The sequence below is a fragment of the Atractosteus spatula genome, chromosome 7 (genome assembly GCF_055471065.1).
Source record: "Atractosteus spatula isolate fAtrSpa1 chromosome 7, fAtrSpa1.hap1, whole genome shotgun sequence".
NCBI lineage: Eukaryota > Metazoa > Chordata > Actinopteri > Semionotiformes > Lepisosteidae > Atractosteus > Atractosteus spatula.
In genome coordinates this window covers 48,991,695-49,012,162 of record NC_142712.1, presented here as the reverse complement: position 1 = coordinate 49,012,162, position 20,468 = coordinate 48,991,695, and the positions used below count along the sequence as shown (strand labels likewise).

At 42.5% G+C, this 20,468-nt stretch overlaps 3 protein-coding genes across 7 annotated transcripts in view; 1 reads left to right on the top strand and 2 right to left on the bottom strand.

Annotated features, from left to right (window-relative positions):
* Nucleotides 1-3,662, top strand: part of myo1ea (myosin IEa) — a 70,191-nt gene extending 66,529 nt beyond the window's left edge. For both annotated transcript variants that reach the window (XM_088921662.1, XM_088921661.1), the window contains one exon: nt 738-3,662. In XM_088921662.1, the coding sequence (XP_088777788.1) occupies nt 738-814 (77 nt within the window). In that variant the 3' untranslated portion in view covers nt 815-3,662. The remainder of the gene's footprint in view (nt 1-737) is intronic.
* Nucleotides 3,663-3,704: 42 nt separating this feature from the next.
* ccnb2 (cyclin B2) lies at nt 3,705-7,743 on the bottom strand. Its single transcript, XM_088921660.1, has 9 exons — nt 7,651-7,743; nt 7,226-7,336; nt 6,532-6,645; nt 5,808-5,972; nt 5,444-5,602; nt 5,098-5,334; nt 4,847-4,987; nt 4,478-4,588; nt 3,705-4,324 (listed from the first exon to the last, which is right to left on the bottom strand). The coding sequence occupies exons 1-9, from the start codon at nt 7,672-7,674 to the stop codon at nt 4,214-4,216; spliced, it is 1,173 nt and encodes a 390-aa protein (XP_088777786.1). The 5' UTR covers nt 7,675-7,743; the 3' UTR covers nt 3,705-4,213.
* Nucleotides 7,744-11,934: 4,191 nt separating this feature from the next.
* rnf111 (ring finger protein 111) overlaps nt 11,935-20,468 on the bottom strand; it is a 46,994-nt gene continuing 38,460 nt past the window's right edge. For 2 of the 4 annotated variants that reach the window (XM_088921637.1, XM_088921639.1), the window contains exons 8-14: nt 16,748-17,120; nt 16,266-16,391; nt 15,745-15,862; nt 15,427-15,507; nt 14,951-15,046; nt 14,449-14,552; nt 11,957-13,687 (exon numbers count right to left, since the gene is read on the bottom strand). In XM_088921637.1, coding sequence (XP_088777763.1) covers nt 13,570-13,687; nt 14,449-14,552; nt 14,951-15,046; nt 15,427-15,507; nt 15,745-15,862; nt 16,266-16,391; nt 16,748-17,120 — 1,016 coding nt within the window. In that variant the 3' untranslated portion in view covers nt 11,957-13,569. Of the gene's footprint in view, nt 13,688-14,448; nt 14,553-14,950; nt 15,047-15,426; nt 15,508-15,744; nt 15,863-16,265; nt 16,392-16,747; nt 17,121-20,468 lie in introns of all 4 variants that reach the window. The other 2 variants (XM_088921638.1, XM_088921640.1) reach the window with 2 other exon arrangements.

Below are 20,468 nucleotides of genomic sequence, written 5' to 3'. Positions count from 1 at the left end.
CAGACACACAGATAGGGAGAGAGAAGCTTGGGATCAGAGCGCAGGGTCAGCCATTGTACAGCACCCCTGGAGCAGTTGGGGTTGAGGGCCTTGCTCAGGGGCCCAACAGAGTAGGATTCCTCTGCCAGCCGCTGGATACAAACCAGCAACCTTCCAGTCACAGGCATGGATCCTTAGCCACAGAGCCACCGCTCCATCCCAAAAATCTAGCTTTTATTAAATACATAGCTATCATAGGTTATTCATCTTACTCTCTACCTTCATAGGATCTGCTACATGAGAATCGTGTCTCAAAGGAATTATTCCAAGCTGAGAATTTTTTCTGGAGGAAAAGAAACAATTCCCAAATGAGCCAACAAGACCCCAACACACAATGTGTCATTTTTCCACTATGTCAGAGTTGGGAGAATTCTGGGGAAGCTACCCCAGTGGTGCTTGTGTATCTCAGCTCCAGTTTGGGTTTGGGAGTTGCCAAAAAAAAATAGGTCGAAAAATCGGTTTCCTGCTCGTATTTTCCCTCCTCTTCCTCCAGATGTTCTTAACTGGTTTGCTAGGGTAAGCTGCCGTAATGCATTTCGTTACGTGCTGCACAGACACGGATCAGAAAGGACGCAGAGAAGTCATAGTAACACAGCCCGAAGCTCCTCGCTCTCTGAGTGGCGCTGGGGAGGGAGGCCCAGCCAGTGCGAGCCCAGGGAAGAGGTGTGGACTGACTCCTTCTCTGTCTCTCCGAGCAGACGCGTCGGGCTGGTGGACGGGGAGACTGCGAGGGAAGCAAGGCCTGTTCCCCAACAATTACGTCAGCAAGCTGTAGAGCCGCGCGCCGCGAGCAGGGAGCCCCTGCAGATGAAGACCGGCCACGGTCTTCTCCGTTAAATACTGTGACCCTAGTGACGGACCAGCCACCAATATCAATCTGGGGACTTGAATGAGGCCGCGTTTTTTAAAAAATTATTTTCCTCTGCAGCTGATGATAGCTACACAAACCATGTGAGCACTGAACAAAACTATTTATTGTATTTATAGCTTTCTTTGTTTGTTTTTTTTCCTTTGCAAATATAATGAAGGTATCTATAGTTATTTTATTGAAAATATGAAGTTCACGTGTTATCTGGGACCAAGCAATTTTTTTATCTGTTAAGGGGGTTCTTGTAACTGTTGGAGAGGTAGGTGCTTATTTCGAGTCACTGAATGCAGGTTAAATTCTTTGTGTTCTAATTGTTTTAAAGTCTAGTTTTTATCCCAGTCCATTTTTTTCTTTTTTTTTGGAGAAGTAAAGTCAGAGGGAATATTTGCTGCTAAACTGATTTTTTATAAATAGTATTGCCTATCCAAAAGTAAGAGTTGATCTATATTCTACCAACCCTTGTACCATAATGTTGGTGAGTGTTAGCTGTGGTCACTTGCTCCTGCCTGAATTGAAGTGAGGATAAGACTGAGTCACATTGCACCTATGTTAAGGCGCATATACAGGGGAAAAGAAACATGCATTTTGCTCACAAGCTCTGCTGTGGATCTGGTGTAACCTGTGCTGTAGGGCACATCGCACTGGCCTAATCCTTACAGGCAGGGGGGGGTGGAGGTCCTGAAAGCAGCCAGCTTTCTGTATCTCCAGCAGAGCCTTTCTATATTAGTTCTGTTTGATGACAGAGAAGAGCTCTTCAGCTACACCACAGTTGGCCAACAAGCTACATCTGTAGTCCCTGGGTAGCACACAACCAATAAAGGATATGAGACTTGTACTGTACATATAAAAACCCATCTCACAAAATCGCATATGATAAATAGGTATGACAAACTTTAAAGTGCACAGAAATAATAGCATGTTAAATTAATAAATGTTTTAGAAGACCAGCCCTTATCAAGATTGATGACATTACTTTAGTCATTAAAACAGACATCAAGCTTGTAATCACTAATCTTTTGATCAGCTTTAAAAGAGGGGTTTCACCCTTCCCAGAAACAAACTGATGCAGACATATCGCTTCTCCCTCCTCCATGATCAACTGCAGCAGCCCCCCCCCACCCAGGCTGCGTCTATCTCCATCGAGCCTTCCTTCACCAATATGGCAGGGGTTTCCCATTCCCAGCCATGGCCAGGGACACCTGCTGTTCAAAGAGTGGCTTTTTCCCAGCAGCCCCTGGGGCATATGATAACAGTGTAGTGGGATGGCCTGCGGTAGGAAAGAGCAACTCCCTGTCACATTAAGAGGAGGAACAGGACAGCAACTTTACACATTGTCTCTGTCAAAGCACTTTATTCAACCTGCCACTGCCTGTTAAACACCGGTTGTGGTGTTTATAGTATGGAAAGTATTGTCCAGTAGGGCATTATGTGAGTAATTCAAAAAAGGGCTTGGCTTTGGTTGACATCTGAAAAAGAAGTAAAAGTTTAACATTTATGTGAAGGATAGTGGGAGGAAAAAATGTGTATTTAATACAGGCCTTTTGATTCTGTTGGTTTTTTATTCCTTGGTCCACTTTGAGGAATGAAGAGTGGGGGGGTATTTCCTTTGGCTGGGGAGGGAAGAGATCATGCAGCTGAGCTGGGACTGTAGTTTCAGCCAGAGACCACTATCATTTCCAGATGGCGGCAGAGCATGAATGACAATGCCCCCCCCACTTCTCCTTTGTTAAGCAGTAATAAGAAAACAGACACTCATTAACCATGAAATTTTCACTGCCCGGGAGTTCAGGCAGTTATAAACTCACCGATGAGTTTGCATAACAAAGCTATAAGTCAATTGGTGTGAAATTGCAGCCTAACTCTCTGGACTTTTAAAAGTTAGGAGGTACATTTGAGGACTTTGTACATCAGCCTTGTGCTATAAGCTCCTTCTTGCAGGCCTTGTTATACCATTACACCTCAATTCAGTTTTGGCTACCCCAGAGACCAACGAACAAGGCTGTGGTGTCTTTGAGTTAAATCCTGTTCAAAGGGTTCATGCATTAACCCTTCAAGAGCATCAGATCTTTGGCTAGTTTAGACCAAAGTGCACATTAAGCAATATAAATCTACTCAAGCTCAGTAACCCCATTACAAACTAGAAGGGTATTGCAATATCCACTCAAATGCCAAGTATAGGCACACACGCATTAAGGTCTCCAATTCCTCTTGCTCATAAGAGGCAAAAAGGGCCAGGTAAATCCATCTTCATAGCTTTGGGAAAACTAATGCACTGAGGGTATATCAGCTTTTGACCACCGGTTTACAAGGATGACAAATGCCTGTGGCATTAAGTTGGGAAAACATCTTCCAAGACTAAGCTGCCAACCTGTGCAGATTTTTTTTAATCTGACAGTGCTACCCTGCTGGAAGCCCACAATAGTACCAGAAGTGCCTTTTGAGTTTCTTTAATATGGCTGGCCCATATTACTTATGCCTAATATGTAAATAACTAGGTCTTTTTACATGTACATTTTAAATCAGTTTGCTTTAATACTAGATATGTATATGAATGTATTGTACTCATCTGCAATTCTTGATAATTTTGCTTTGTTGGTGAAAGTGAAGTTGGTACTTAATTACTCCTTTGAGCTAAAAGGTGGTGCTTCACCCTTGTGCAGGATCTCTGCACCTGGTGAAATCAGGAATAAAACCAATAAATCCCACTGCCTGGTTTGTAACATTTGTAGAATGCCAATAAAAAAAAGCAAACATGTCTAATTGAAAACCATCATTATAATAATCACATGACAAGAGATTGACATTTATATTAACATTTTATTAAAAATACAATTTTACAAAATTGAAGTCAAGTCCTAGCTCCACTAGAGGGAAAGTAGCAGACCATTGAAAAACTGACAATCAGCCTAGTTTCAATGTTCATCCCCCCCCCCCCCACAAAAAGCTACTAAATAAGCAAGATTGGCCAATTGTCCTCCCCTCATTGTAGCTTAACGTTAAGGTTCTGAAATTGTTTCATGGAGACCAAGAAGAGATGAGGCACAGGCTGCACTCAAAGCAACAGGACACCAATTTAAGGCTTAAATAAAAAGTAAATGAACTGTCTCAAGGAGACCAGATTAAAATTTCCAAAGCTAAAATGGTAGGTGGGAACAGCAGAGAGTCAAATCAACTTATAAAATTTAAAACTCCTGTAGGAAAAAAAACAAATCTAAAGATTGAAGCAGCACAAATCTTCCACAGGTTGAAGTTTAAAAAAAAAAAAGTGCAACAGTTCATAACAAGTCCATAAGATAGGAAGTAGTATTAAGAATTCTCCAACAGGGGTGCAGCCATGTCCTGGATGGTGGAGGAGCGGAGCTGTGGAATGGTGCTTATCCTCAGCAGCTTGCTGCTGGCATATTTGTTCTTGATTGCCTGTACAAGAAAGAAGAAACCCAGCTCAGTGAGGAGTTCAGATCCTCAGGCTCCAAGCCCACAATATACTTTGTTTAGGTCTACAGTAACAATAGCATGAAATGGACAGTGCATCAGAATCTGAGTTTGTGACAAGAATAGGACAGAACTTACAGTGTGCTTGGTAAGCCCATTGTTAAGCCTCACCACATTCTTGGCAAGGTGTTGCATAATGGTCTTGAGATGCTCTTCGGAATAACCAGCATAATGGCGCTGCGTTGTGGTCTGGAAGAGATACCTGCTGCTCTTAAGCACTGCTAAGAATCCACAAGTGTATACAAGCTATTCATAGAGTTAGTGACAGAGGATCAAACATGCAGAATATTGCAGTGAACAAACTGCATATCTGCTTTACAGATTAAGCAAAGTGTGCACATCAGAAGGGATCTCACATTCTAGCACTTACACCACTTAGGGTTTGTGGAAGTAACCTTTGCTTCAATATTATGGTAGTGCGAATACAAAGGATTAACAAAAACGTACCCAACTACCGCCATCCAGCACAGTCTGGGAGAGGAAGAGAGCAGCAGCTGCCACTTCAGAAGGGTGGTAATGCACCATGTCATAATCCATCAGGGTCAGCTCCATGAAGTACTTGGCAAGAGTGTGTTTCTCTGCATCAGCCTTGGAAATGACAAAGCAGTTACACACTAGGAGGGAGAAATACAGCCAAAGAAGAAACACATTGCGCCAAGGAGATTCGTGCATTTCAGGGCCAAGTGGAAGGTAATTACATTGCCAGCCTTTGATGCCCTCCTTAGGAAGTGAAGGGGCAGAGGACGACCCAGTTCAAAATTCAGCTCTTTCAGGATCAGCATTTCCATTTGCCGGATCTGTGCTTTAGAGAAAGCATTATCCGTGATGTAGACAAAGTCTCCAATCTCTGGGGCATACATTTCTTCATACTTGGCAGCAATTAACATGGCAGTAACGCCAACCAGCTGAAGCTTTTTTCTAGAGACAGGTTGTACCTTTAGGGGGAGAAAAAAAAAAACACTTGAGGATACTCAATCATGACCTCTCAACACATTAGAATTTAGAAGGGCTGACCAACTTGGCAAAAAAAAAAAAGCTGCTTACTTGGAGAAATCGGTCAAGAATAGCAACAGTCATGTACAGAGTCTCCTGCAGCAGGTGAAACCTGCAGTGCACCTGAATGAGCCAGTCAACCAAGAGGGCCCGCATTCTTTCATTAATCTCACAGCCCTCGAGATACCTGGGGCGGATAGCCTGCTGGAGCTGCAGTAAAGAAAAAAAAGGCAAGATTAAGTTAAAGGCACTTATGGGTCCTTTAAATACAGGATGCCCAGTCACTGAATCAGTTTCCCTGAAGGCCCAGCCATGCCAAGTTTCTCAGATCCAGCAATAAAAGACTAGATGAATAGCCAACAAGCAGCAGAAATTAATGAGCGAATATCAGGATGCACAAGGTTATAGTTTTTACCTCAATTTGCCTTAGGTACACATAGATGTCCTTCACATATTCGGAACACAGCTGTGGATGTTCACCATCCAAGGCATCAATGTCTTCTATATCCAGCATAGCCTCAGAAAAAGCCTGGCACAGCTCTTCTTCCTTCATCGAGACATCCATGCAAGAAGGAACAACCTGAAGGTGTGGTATTTAAAGCCAGTCGTCAGCACAGTATGCAAAAAAAAAGCAAGCAGAGTCAAGACTGAGGCTACATTTGATCTTGGAACTACAGAGTTGTCCAAAGTATATTAGAACCAAGGAAAAGCATCCCCCCCCATTTCAAAGTGAGGCACTTTGAAGTCCTATTAGGGAGTTTCTAGCAATGTTTACTAGACACTACAAAACTTCACCACTCATGACAAACAGCAGTGGTCTACATGCAGTTAATGCAGGTTTATCCTAACCCAGCATTGCTTGTCCCCATGCAACAGTTCCTGCAAGGGCAAAATGCCAGGGGATATGCCCTGGGCACCAGAGTGTAGGCAAGTGCATGTCAAGGCTCTTCAGGAAAACTGGCAGATCAGCCCAAGTGAATCACACTAGATCATAAAGAGAATTGTGTACAGCTTGTATTGCTTACAACAATACATACACATTGGTAGCCTGCAACCCTCAGTCAATTCCCCAACTGTGGATGTTTTGCAATTCTACCAATAGTTCAGGTCTGTGGACATTAAACAACCCTGTAACTTACTGGAACGTTAGGCACCACTGGACACGGTTTGGGCTGCACAGTCACTTCATCCTGCTGCTTAGGCTTCACTGGCTTTGAATGCTTGACCACATGGGACTTCAGGGTGTCATTTTTCTACAGTTTATAGAAAGAGGGTTTGGAACAAAGCACTCTTCAAAACCAGCAACATAGCAATGATCAATATTACAGAATGTTATTTTCATGGTACCTAATGCAACACCAAAACAAAAGTAAACCAGTTGGCCCCCCCATCTAGCCCAAATAATCCCAACTCCTGCCCAGCACACTTAAGGCTCTAAATTGGCAAAGCTCCAATCTAAACATCAATTTAAGGTCCCCCCCCCCACCACCACACACTTCCACTTGAACCATCTGGCCCCTTCAGGACTACAGCTGTGCACCCCTGTCCTGAGGGAACACTCAACACTGAGGAAGAAGCACTGGGCAGCAGTGGATAGGGCACAGGCACACAAGATTCCTTCTATACCCTTAGGGGAAATACTCCAGAGTTGTTCCATTAAGATACCCAGCTGTATATCAAGGGGTGCATATTTAAATAACACGAGATGAAACCGCCAGACGATGGCCACCCCAGCTTCAATTCACTCGGAAGGAGGGGTGATCATCGGTTTTGAACTCGCTACGGCAAATATAGATCCCAGCTCAGAACCCGAAAGCGCAGCTACAACAGTACCTTGACTGGGCCTCCCCTGGCAGAGAAGTTGGAGATCTCGCCTAGGACTGGCCGTTTCGTCCCGGCTGCAGTTTTACCCACTGGGGCCGCGTTTTCGGCATTCCTGATATGCTGCGCGTAAAGAAAAGCAAGTCAGGACCAGGGAGTAGAGAACTCAGCACCGCACAAAAGCGACGCTAAAGGTAACCTAAACTAATTAGGTAGGCGTCATGTCTCAAACCTCTGAAAATTATGAGCGCGTTAAGATTTCAGTTCTACATTTACTAGCTAAGCTACAAGACAACCAAACTGCTGGCTGATTGCATATTACAGATAAGAGCTTCATTTCTTCTCCTTCACGAAAATTAAAGAACAAGCTAACAAGCTGCTGAGTTAGGCTCTCCGGAAAGCGTGGAATGCTGAAAGAACTAATACATTGTACTTACAATTCCCCGGTTTACCAGAGCCATTCTGAAGAAAAACGCTAAATGAAAAAGCCTTTAAAAAGAAGCTACAGCCGACGACCAACAAATGTGCACCGCAAACACTCGCCACTGCGCTTGTAGACTGGGCACCACTTCACCATTCAAATACCGCTCCGCGCGCTCCCATTGGGCAGGAGCTCACGAGGCGGATGGTTTCTATTGGCTGGCAAACGAGGGGCCTGAATGCGTTACCGCGGCAACCAGAAATTAATTGTTTACGTTCCTAACATATTCTCCGCAATTCAATCAAATGATTCCTTTTTTGTTTTATGATGTATCACCCGTTTTATTCACCAGCGCCCCCCCCCTTAAGTAAAAGTAAAATAGAAAATCAAGCATGCGCCAACTTTTGTGTCCGGAGTTTAGCATTAAGTTCACAATGCACTCTGGGAATTGATGTTTTTTTTTTCTTGGGTAGCCTGATAACAATTACGAAATTTTATATTGATATGTATGCGTGTTACCATGATATTAAATATTAAACCAATGAGTGATTTCCGCAAATCGCCTCTTTTTTAACAAACAAAAAGGGATATGGAAATAATCACTACGTCTATCACCCAATTACTCATCTATATTATGTACACTTACCTCTACCCTGTTACATCTTGTTTTCTGGAAGTGTTATGTAATGTATTCTGGTTCCTCTACCCGTCCTCCTGTGTCCGAGTAGTCTGTAGAGCCTTCTGGGTCCGTTTCGTTTTACTAGGCGCAGAGTTCGGGTTGCTGTTCCAGTCTTTGATGGATTTTAGTTTATTTCGCCAGTTGTCTATACAGATCGAGAATACTTATTTTATTATTCTGCAATTTCCCTCACGGGATCAATAAAGTATCCATCTATTATTAGTATTGAGGTGAAGGTAGGAGGTGTAGTAGGGAGCCACGGATGGGTCTCATAAGCCAGTATTATAAAACACTGCTGTCATTTCAATGGTCAATAATAATAATTGCTTACTCTTATCTAGCGCTTTTCTGGACCCTCCACTCAAAGTGCTTTACAGGTAATGGGGACTCCCCTCCACCACCACCAATGTGTAGCCCCACCTGGATAATGCAACGGCAGCCATAGTGCACCAGTACTCTCACCACACATCAGCTCTCAGTAGGGAGAACAGAGTAATGAAGCCAATTCATAGATGGGGATTATTAGGAGGCCATGATTGGTAAGTGCCAATATGTTATTAATTATTATACCATACATTATAATTTATAATATTAAGGGTCAGGATGCCAGGGTTACACCTCTACCCTTTTTGAGAAACGCCCTGGGTTTTTTAACGACCACAGAGAGTAAGGACCTCAGTTTTACATCTCATCCGAAGGACGGCACCTTTTTACAGTATACTGTCTGTATCGCTATACTGGGGCATTAGGACCCACATAGACCGCAGAGTGAGTGCCCCTTCGTGGCCCCACTAACACCTCTTCCTGCAGCAACCTTAGCTTTTCCCCAGGAGGTCTCCCATCCAGGTACTGACCAGGCTCACACCTGCTGAGCTTCAATGGGCTGCTAGTTGTGAGTTGCAGGGTGATATGGCAGCTGGATGCAATGGCAATGCATATTAAAGGTGCTTTTGACTGATCTGAGATTCAGGTACTGACCCTTATAACCAAATGAGTGATACATGTTGGATTTATTGGCAAAAGACATACAAACGAACAGATGGAAAAAGCATACATTACATGTTTAAGTTTCACACCAACAACAATTACAGTGAAAAATGGATGGACGATGTTTTTTTTCACATTACGGCACTGTCTGGCTGCAGTTTCCAACCACTTTTAAATTGTTATTGTAACACCTGAGAATGACCTGCCTTTAAGAGTCAAAACTTTGCTTCAGGCCAGTTAAATCTCAGTGCGTGTAAAATTAAAGGGATAGATCGTTCTCCATATTGTCCCTAAAATACATGGGGCAATGAATTTGGCTTTTCTTATTAAAGCAAAACTGGAATTTGACTATTTGCTGTGAAGTATGTTAACTACCCCACCTCCTCTTATGTGAACTCATTCCTATAAACTGTATCGTGGGGAAATGTGTAGATTCATCACTATTGCAGAAGCAGTACTATCATCAACTAGTTGGCAATATAAATAAATAGGTGTCAAATGGATTAGAGAAATGCTTAGGAAAGAGTATAAGAATAAGGACCCTAAAAACGGGCATCAGAAGTGCATCTTCTCTTTTTATACAGGGTCAGTTTCTTCACACAAGTATTTGAATATAGCCAAAGTATATATAGTTACTTTTCATACGAGTAATGTCCAATTCTTAATTCTATAAGATTCTTAGAAGATTCTTAGGTATAATGTGTGGGCAAAGCAATCCAGTTGGTAAGCAGGTAGGTTCCTGGTTCAAATCCTGGGCGTGCCACAGACTCAGTATTCTCCTTGAAACTCGGAGCAATGAGTTACTAACATGCTGTTGTTAATAGAAAAGACTGAGGAAAGCCTCATTTATAATCCTTAGAGGTAGGGAATGTCATTAACTCAACACAGGTCTTCAGAACCTCCAAGGAATCATAAACCAGAGCAAACATGTATTAGGTTTTAAATACACAGAAGTGCATTTAAAATGAAGAACAAGACACTTTTACAGCTTTGAGTCCACAACAAGTTGTCAAGCCATTTTGCATGAACTGGCTTCCTTCAGGCAGTGGCTTGAAAAGATCCTCAGATCACTACCAAATGAGTAGCTGGGCTGAAAGTCCTTCTGCTTTGAACCTTCTTACGCTCTAGGACAGTTTGAACAGAAGACCTCTGTAATGGCAGAAAAACATGGGAGAATGGATTCCCTCCTTTGTAGTAATGCTTGTTTAGTTACTACTAATATATTGGCTCCATCTCCTCTAGCTTTCGCTCGAAGCATCCCGGACAATCTGGTTCAGCAGCATAGGATTATTCTCTGAATTTAAAAAATCTTTTAACAACGTCCTCTAATCTCAGTTCTGCATTTCCCTATTTTATCCTACACTGTCTGACTTTTACCACTCCGTCTCACGATTTTAATGACTTCTTTCCGGTAATAGTCTCCTCCAGACTGTTTTTCTATAGCATCGCAGCACTGGTCCGTTCTTTAAGGCCAGGATTTCAGCATGGAATAATCTTCTACTTGTTCCTTTGCAGTTTAAAAGAGAAGAAAAGCAGCACAATGTTTTGGCTGTGCGATTTAAACTGGTTTAGTTTCTTTAGCTGGATCCAACAGCAACCATATCTTCTGCAACATGGCAACTCACATTGTTCATAATTTGGTCATATATAACCACAATTTAGATCCAGCTACACTTAACACTATATATAAAGTGGCCAACCCTGGTCCTGGAGTGCCAGAATACAAGTCTTTTCAGGACAGGCACTCCTTGATTTCTAAGCACTCGGGGCTGAACAATTCCTTTTGATCACGATTTTGAGGGCACTGTATTTGCTCAGTTAAGTATGCTCACAGATCACTTGAAATGAAAGTGCCAACACCTTGTAGCTCTCACGTACCAGGGTTGGTCATTAACTGAAGCAATTTACTGAAGATGTTAAGTTACAAATCTTTCAGGATAGTAAGAGCTCTTACGAGATATTTAAATGTTTTTTTTTTTACTTTTAATTTAGAAAAATGAGTTTGTTTTCTAGTTAAAAACTAACCTGTAAAAAAAGTGCTAGAAAATTATCAATACAGACCTATACCTCTTATGCACCTACTTTAGTATTGGTACATTCATTCACATTTCTACCATTTTAAGATCAAGAACCTCTTTAGCAGTACAAAATACTAAAGAATTACATTGTGCTTCATACATTAGCTCTTCAGTTGAGGTATTTGCATGGTATAGGATGCATATAAGATACAATATAGGATAGCCTCATATTCCAAATTTGTATCTTCAGTAGCTTTTGATTAACATTCTCTAACAAAATGTGAGAGAACAATATGATTTGCATCTTGTTTCCTTTTCCACCTAGTTCTTTATTACACAAAGCACAGATAATCTGTAAAACAAGGGCTTATTAGAACCACTTGAAAACATTGTGAATTTAACCTTCAATGGACAATAAAACCACAAAAAAACTATAAGTATATAACCATTATATATAATATTAGCACTGTTGGAAATTATATAAATAGGTGTAATCCAGATTGAGCAAATTTCTTCCAAAAATGAAATGGTGTAGATAATTCAAAAAGGTTTCTATACTCCATTTACTCCACATTAGCATAATGGAAACATTTAAAAACATTAGAACTGCAAAACCTTTTTCCTCGATTACAGTTTCATCTGAAATAACCATTTATTGTCTTCATGTTAGATTTGCCCACAAAACATACATCATTGAAACTACTGAAAGACTGTAAGCCAGCATGTTTCAAGGCCCAAGCGCCTGTACAATACAGTGTGCGACTCCCCTGTTGTTCAGATTGTATGGTTTCAGAATATGTATAAAATACTGAACAAAACATTGTTGAAGAGACACAAAGACAAGAGGGGAAAGAGTTACCTAACTTTATTTTTTTAAAACTAATATAAATCCCCCGGAAATGCTTCCTAGGGCCATTATAGTCTATGAATGCATGGATACCTGCCATTAGTACTGCATTCCAACACTCCATTCAAAATGTTACAATTTTCAAAATTCAGCAATCAGAGCGGAAATACATTACCTAGACACTTTGCTTTCACAGGACTCCTGTCTTATGTCTTTCACCATTGATGTGCAAGTATATGCAATTTAGCTAGTTGAGGAAAACCATTAGTGTTAAGTTCTTCATGGCAGCAAAGGAATTTGTTGCAATGTTACAGAGATGAAGTAAAAATCAACAATGACCCAGTTAAAAAAATACAATCTCTGTTGGCCTGCCGCGTTCCGTGGAGCTGTGTCGCTCAGTTTGTCCACCTCCCCAACACAGACAGACAGACGAATGAGACAGGCCAAACTAGGGTTCCATTTAACAATTTATCGCCAGTCTGTGGAAAACTGGCTCAACAGACCCCTTTCACATTTGAAGTCAAAACGCCAATTCCCAAGGTCCGTCCATTCAGACTTGTGAATACAAACAGAAGTGTACAATCTGCTGGCAATGGCCAACCTCGCCACTCAACAGGGCACTTCACTGTGTGTAAAACTGTTTACGACGTGCCTTAAAAGGTCTAACTGTGAAAAAAAACAGTCAAAATACAGTGACATTCATTTTTCTCCAATGCATTAAGGAAGTGCAGAAGGTGAACATTGAAAGGTGAGCGAAGAAAGGAAAAGGCTTCTGTATGCATTTCCTAATTATAAGTGATGCATTTTCAGATTGTTCCCACTAGATGGACACCGCATGATGTTGTACACAGACTTTTATACAGCAGCTGTTTGTTTTTCCCTAATTAAGGAATGTTTTGCTTTACATTTTTTCCTTTACTAGCTGTTCACAATTTCTATACATAAACTAATTATATAATGATCAGTTAAATTAATCCTGCAATGTTAGTAATGGAGAATGACATTCTATTCCAGTAAAGCAAGGCATTGTGTAAAAAAAAACAAAATCAAATTAAATGCTACTTTACTAGAGCAGCTATTCTTGCCTGCAAGTCTTTAGGGTGTGAAGCCCATTTCATTACATGTGCAAAGAAATGCATTACAAGGAACCATGCAAAAATAAAATGACACTGAAGAAAACAATTGAAAGCTACAAAAAAAGCTTCATAAATACAATAAAATTTAAAATCTATACTGAAGATGTATTTTAGCAGTATCTGTACTATGGGACATAGCTGGCACTCTAGGTTTCAATGCTGTTTTGTATTTGAACCCACGCAGGTAATTCATGCCATCTTTGGTTGACTGCAGTACTGAAGAAAAACAAAATAAAAAAGATAAAATAAAAAGTAATTGAAAACAGCATCAACTTTCAGCAGACAGCTGGGCCTCTATATCCACTCTGCAGATCGGACATTTCTTGTTAGTGGTGAGCCACTGGTCAACACACAGTTGGTGGAAAAGATGCATACAGGGAAGACGTCTGAAAGAACAAGAAGACAGCAAGCATGAGAAATGCAGTCCCACAACTTCATCTGACCATATAGGTCCCTAATCACCCTACGCGTACACTGATAATTACTCCACAAATGGACAGCAAGAAAATCTCACAGGGAAAATTAAAATGTATCCTGGAATGCATAGTCTTAAATATTATTTCATAAGTAAGAGGGTACAATGAGAGCCCCATCTACTGTCAGCCCCACCTGAAGGAAAAACCTATGCTGAAATACAAGGTGTAATTTCACACTAATACACCAGGGGGCAGAAGGACGTGCACAGGAACAGTGGAACCAAAACACTAGGAAGGAAAACTGTAATGAGCAATCACTACCAATCTGGTACTGATGTCACTTGCAGATTCTCAGTGTTTCTTTTCTCTACACTAAGAGGCATTAAAAGTGCAACAAATGAACACTGGGACAAAACTGCATTTGTTGTGTTTTTATATGCTGCTAACATTTCAAGCAATATTAGACGAACAGTGTTCAGAAAATCAATTAACTCCCTGGCAAGTGCATCGCAGACATTTTGTCACTACACGATCGATTAATTCCAGATTCTGCACACTAACGGTGGAAAGAACATGCAATATCCCAGCTATGAGCACTGTAACACCCTTTTTGCACATCCACAAACTTCCGGTTTTAAAGGATCCTTTAAAGCCTCTAAGTATTGGCTACACACAGGAGGACAGGCTACAAGCCGCTGAGAAACGGGGCTTGTTGAAGCTGTGGCACTTACCTGACGTCTTCTCCTTCCTCCAGTATAGAAAGACAGATGGTACATTTCTCTTCGGTGTCCTCTTCAGCTCCCTCATCGTCGTCGTGTTTACCGTGCAGCTTTCTCTGCCGAGAAGAAAACATCGAGCACCTTCAGCATCACGCTTTGCCACTGCCTTCACAGAGTCTTAGTGCGAGCCATTTTCTAAAAAAAACACCCATCAAGTCCCCAACAATTTACAAGAGACTCGCAGGGATAACTATCCTCAAACCTTCAAAAATCCCTCTAAAAAATAAAAATGAGGGTGCAGTGCGCATGCTCCGGCTGACTACCAAACTACCAAACAGGGCCAAACTCTGACCCCGATCAGTGCAAAACCAGCAGTGTGAACAACAAATTAGTTCCTACTTAAAACTAAGTACCATCTTATGCAAACTACCTAAGGCCAAGTTGTCAGCTCACTATAAAATAAGGTTTGTGTTTCCAGGGCCTGGGTGCCAAGTGGCTCCCCTGCGGTTCTCACCTTTTTGTATTTATGTGGGTAAGTGCACCTCTCAATTGTCCCCTGGGAGGCGCCCCGATTGACGTTTCCTAACCGCTCTTCTAAATGCAGCAAGTCCTGTGGGAAACAAAGGCAGGTGTGAGACACCATTCAGCAAAAATGATGAACTTTTAAATGTACTAAATATGTAGAAAGATCTGGGAAGCAACACTGCAGGGAGCATTCCAGCACTCCTCCTGAATCACAGAGCCAGGAAATAATGGTTTTAATCTAGTCCAAGTTTCAGCAGGCACACAACACAGACGCCTACCAGGACAATTGACCAATTGTCAGAAAGCGCTCAAAGGAATCTATAAAGTAAACCAGAGAACAATGAGGGAATACCTGTGATGTCTTTGGGCAACTAGAGTCTCTTGCTTCACTTTTCATTAAGATTTAAAACATTCATGCATCATGCTTGCATTACAGCACATTAAATACAACTTAAACACACTCACTTCATATGTTCGTCCAAATCCTGTCATTCTGGAAGAAATATACCGAATGTGTGGATAGGTCACTTCAGACATGCCAGTGTGCTGCAAAAAATGTGAAATGATTCCATTTATTCCAAAACAGAACAAAACTGTCAGCTTGCAAGCTGCTATCTCAACTACAAGTTTTATCAGCTGGACAGCATATTTGACCATTATGTTCTTTTTTACAAACCAGAGTTTGAAGTAAATGATTGATTTGATCAACAGCAATACTACTGCAAGGACTGCACAAAAGGCAGATGGAAACGTTGTAGTGCAAATGCCCAGCCTGGAACTCACCATGAAAGGAACAATAGGGAAATGGTGGAGCCTGGGAGGAGGGTGATAGTGAGGCAAGTGTGGGTGCAAATGTCCTGGGGGGTACGGGGCTACCGTCACTGCTTCAATTCCCAGCTCCCTGCAGCAGAAAACAGTGAGAACCACAAGGTTCAGTCAGTGTTGGCTCTGGTTTGCAGCATACATCAGAAGACAGTTCCAGCACCTTATAATGGGATACAACTTGCTAGGATTAACCCCCCCTGCTCCTGTGACTGCTTTAACACTAGTGTACAACATGAGCATTGCAGCCCTGCTGTTGCAGGCCATGTTGAAAAGGAGAACGGGTAATTTTATATGCAACCTTCCAAAAAATAAATCACCATAAGCATCACATCATTAATACCAGGCACTAAGAACTACTGAAAGCAAACCATGGACTACACAAAAACTGCTGCGGGCTGGAACAACAAACCTCGGTATCTTTTGTTTTTCCAACCGAGCACGTTGGCGAGAAGAGGCGGTGGAATTGAGACGGTACTTACCATGCGGCCCTCTGGTCTGGCTGCCGCGGGTGCGTGGACATCGTCTGTGGAACGTGGATGTGGTGTCCGTGCCCGTAGTTGGGGTGCATTCTGTGGGGGTGAGGAGGCGGACGCTCGTGTGCTCGCCTGGATCGGGAACAAATTGGATTTGCGTTATAAAAAGCAGTAAAACACAGGGCAGCAGAACTGCCAAGGCTGTACTACTAGGCAAGCCTCATACCTCCCTAATGCCTCCCTAATGCTCATGATCAGGAAATGAAGAAATCACAAAACTGCTGCAATTCGCTCAGACCTCACTTGGGGTTTTAGTACTTTAAGGGAATATGAAGCACCCTGATTGCCATGTATTTTTGCTAGCCTGTATTTCAGCGTATAGTGATAAGCGAAGGTTTTGCAAACCCTGAGCTGGGGCCTGTGGAGAAATGAGCTTCCTGTGTTAAAAAGGCGAACTCTGGCGTCAGAGAGGCGGAAGAAGAACTTACGTCGGGTGCTGCATCATCCTCCGCCGCTGGACTTCCAACCTCTGCAGCATCTCGTGCTGCGGGTGCAGCCTCTGGACGGAGGGCCCCAGCGTGGACACGTGGTGCGACAGGGACTGGTGCTCCGTGGGCAGGTGCTGGGGCAGCGGCGCGGCGGAGCTGGGCAGGTGGTGGGAGGGCAGGCTGGGCGGCGGGGCGGGGGCCACGGCGTGACCCGGCGCGTGGGAGGGGAGCGGCGGGTGGAAGGGGTGCACGGGGTGCGGGATGACATAGTCGGGCTGCGGAGGGGGCTGCGGCGGGGGAGGAGGGTTCCCGTGAGAGTGGGGGCACGAGGCAGACGTCTGGTGATGAATCGACCTTGCCAGGGGGCCATCTGCTTAGGGGGGGGAAGGCAGAAAACCAACAAAATAAAAAAAATGACAACGGAATGGTGAATCATGACCACTGACAATTTAAGAGTACAAAGAGCTCTCGACTTTTACTGCCTCCCTCCTGAACCCATTAATCATATCTGTAAAACAACATGCCGATTATTGCTTTCATGCTCTGAATGCCACATCTGGAAGGGAGCTGGTATTGGTTGATGAGAAAAATAATGTATCTGACTGAAATAACCTTAAGAGCAGGCAGGTGTTTGAACGGGTTCCAGTTATCCAATACAGCACATACCAGCAGCAGCCAACAAGGAGTTCCAAGACTTGCTCAGATTCAAGCAATTAGATTTGAAAAAAAGTAAAGACGTAAATCCGCAAATAACAGAATCCATTTATTATCTGCAACGCTTACCTAATTAAGCACCAGGTGTAAAAACACAATGCCAGTCGTCAGCATTTTTTAATGTAATTAAGTAAATATCTAGAGTTATCTGTGGGACACAAAAATCTAGCAAGATGGAGACTTCTATATATACCACTGTACCATGCCTACACACAAGTTGAGGTCCAAACTGCACTTTCCCCTCTACTAAAGAATGAGAACAAAATACCCTCACTCCATGATGCTTTATGACGCAAGCGCATGCATTGGAAAACATAAAAAGGGTTACTTGCTTTACAAATTGGCTCAAGTATAATAAGTGTGTATTAGTCTGTACCTTTGAACTTAAATACCCCTTGATCAATCACTTAAGATGACCTTTCTCTTTGCGATATTTCTTTTAATGGCAAAGTGAAAAACTGAATACCATCAACCCTGCTGCTAATGAATCATTCCTTAGTAAAATGGTGAACACCTTGTGCTGCATGAAAAATAATCTTTCTCCTGATTCTGCTGACCTACATAACCTACACGGCTAAGGAGAAAATTGAGTAAATTTGTATATATGCTTAACCAGCCCCCAGTGTGCATCCTCTCATTTTAGAAATCATAATGACAAATTCGCATAAAGTAGGTCCTTTGTTGTGCTATTATGTATTTGTGTAGCATGAGCCTACATGCTTCGCTGCTTTGCAAGCAGGTTTTGAAAAGACCCGACAGTCAAATTACAATGTAAACCAGGACAGTGCCAACTAGCCATAACTAATATTTTCAGCGTGCTAGGTTTTGTTAGGGGAGTATATACAGAAAGTCAACTTGTTTAAACAGATCTTCAAAACCAACCTTTATAACACTATATTCTTCCCCGCAGAAACCTTTAAAATACATTTCAAAATATCAACTTAAATATTTCAAGTAATAGATTTTAGGTTTGTCCTTGGTTATAACTTCTGTAGGAATGCAAGACTCCATTTGATTTGCAAAACTTTTAAATTAAGGTAACTAGTTATAGCCTAATATTCCTTAGCGTAATACAAAAATTAGTGTAATTTAAAAAAATAATTAAAGCTTTAATGAAGCACAAACTTATTTGGAACACCATTAAATATTCCATTAAGCAGATGTATGGGGCACTGTGAACAAAAGAGTACTTAATACAGTGCAAATAACTACAGACCACACCTGAAAATTCCTAAACAACCCATTTTTATTTAACATTTCAAAAGGGCAGATCTGATGCAATGGTATAGACTAATTTCACTGACATTATTTATACACCAAAACAAGGAATGTCATATTTTAAGATTACTTCTAAATACTAACAGAACAGTCTTTACAGCAGCACTGAAAGGGACCCAGTTCATGGACTCCGCATGATACTAAAGGCTCTGGGTTATAAGCCTTTATTTCAGTGATCGATAACGAGGATAGGCACAGCATGACCACAGCCTTTACAGAAACGGAAATTACACTTCCTGTACATCGCCCATGAGTGCACATGTACATCCTGTACATGAGTGTCCGTGTGTCCCGTGATATACTGGTGTCCCGTCCAGGGTGTACCCTGCCTTGAGCCCGTTACTTGCCGGGTTAGGCTCCGGCTGATCCCCAGCCCTGTATTGGATAAAGCGGGCTATAAAACGGATGGATGTCCTATATATACCTTCATCACTCATACTCCATAAGGAACTACGGTACATCGTCTCATGCTCTAACGCTCTTACTTGACAAAGGCAGAAGTTGAGAGAATGCGGTTCTGTCGCCCTTGGAACCGCACAACTTCCCCCCCATGTGGGGAATGAAGAGGTTGAACGCAGTCTGCCACCCACTGTGACATTACTGTGTGAATACATCGGCTGCCTGAGCATCCACGGGCCCCGGGACACCCCGCTCCCTCAAGCCTAGCCCATGCCCGGGAGGCAATCAATGTGGACGTCTACACACGCCGCGGACGCGCGTTTTTAAAGCCCACCCCACTACTTCGAAACACTGTTAGTCGCATTAAAAAAGGTAAGCGATATCAACTGTAATCTACTAGCACTTTATGTGACGACTTCATCTATAGATATCCCAGTCGATTATTTTATTGTGAAGTTAATAATCCAGTCGGGTTAAACAGAGCGGCACTAACGCGTCGGTTTAATAAAAGCTACAAAGTTTAAAATGAAAAGGTAGAATTCCCTCGTTAAGTTTACTTAAAGAGCACAAAACAAACATACCTGCGTAAATTGGATAGCCAGCTAAAGGCAAACAGAAGCAAGCCGAATCCACAGAAGTCATGTCTCACGCACTTGGATCACCTTCCCACGACCAAAAACTGCGCAATTACCCACGCGTCCCCCCTCCGGCCTCGCAAATGGCTTTTAGGCAAACAAGGGCACGGGGCGCCCAATGGGGTCAAGGAATGCTACGACCCGAACAACACTGGCCAATCGAACACGCCGATACTGGAGTGCTGGGGCGGCGGGGGAGGTTCAGCGGAAGTGTCCAGTTCAGTTCAATGGCAATGCAAACCGCGGTCAGGCTGAGCGGCATGGAAAATAGATAGCTTTTATCAAGACAATGAGGGATTGTACACTTTTTCCACACCTGGGGCGTTTTACTGGAACAAACCGAGCAAGTACCTTACTTAAACGCACTACCAGTCAAGAACCCATTATTGCCTCTACTCTTATCTGTCATAGGGTCTGATGCTCACAGAGGACTCAGCAGTGTCGAATTCAGCAAGAAAACCCCCAAAACAGATCTGGTGGATCTGTTCAAGAAATAGTCAAAAATACAGGTAAAGATTTATTCCATGCTGAAAGGAAAGTGACACTGTTTTGGCTATGGAGCCTTCTTCAGGTCTGAGTTCAGCCTTCACGCCTGAAGAAGGCTCCACAGCCAAAACGCTGCTTTTGGAAACAAAAGCCGAAAGTCACTGAAAAAACACTGGTTTGAAATAAAGGTAGCACAGAGAACTAAAACA

Coding starts and splice junctions, on each gene's coding strand:
- ccnb2 (XM_088921660.1), bottom strand. CDS start 7,674: ATGGCTCTGGTAAACCGGGGAATT. Junction 7,337..7,650: donor CTCTGGTAAACCGGGGAATT/GTAAGTACAATG, acceptor CTTTACGCGCAG/CATATCAGGAATGCCGAAAA. Junction 5,603..5,807: donor TGTACCTAAGGCAAATTGAG/GTAAAAACTATA, acceptor TCTTTACTGCAG/CTCCAGCAGGCTATCCGCCC.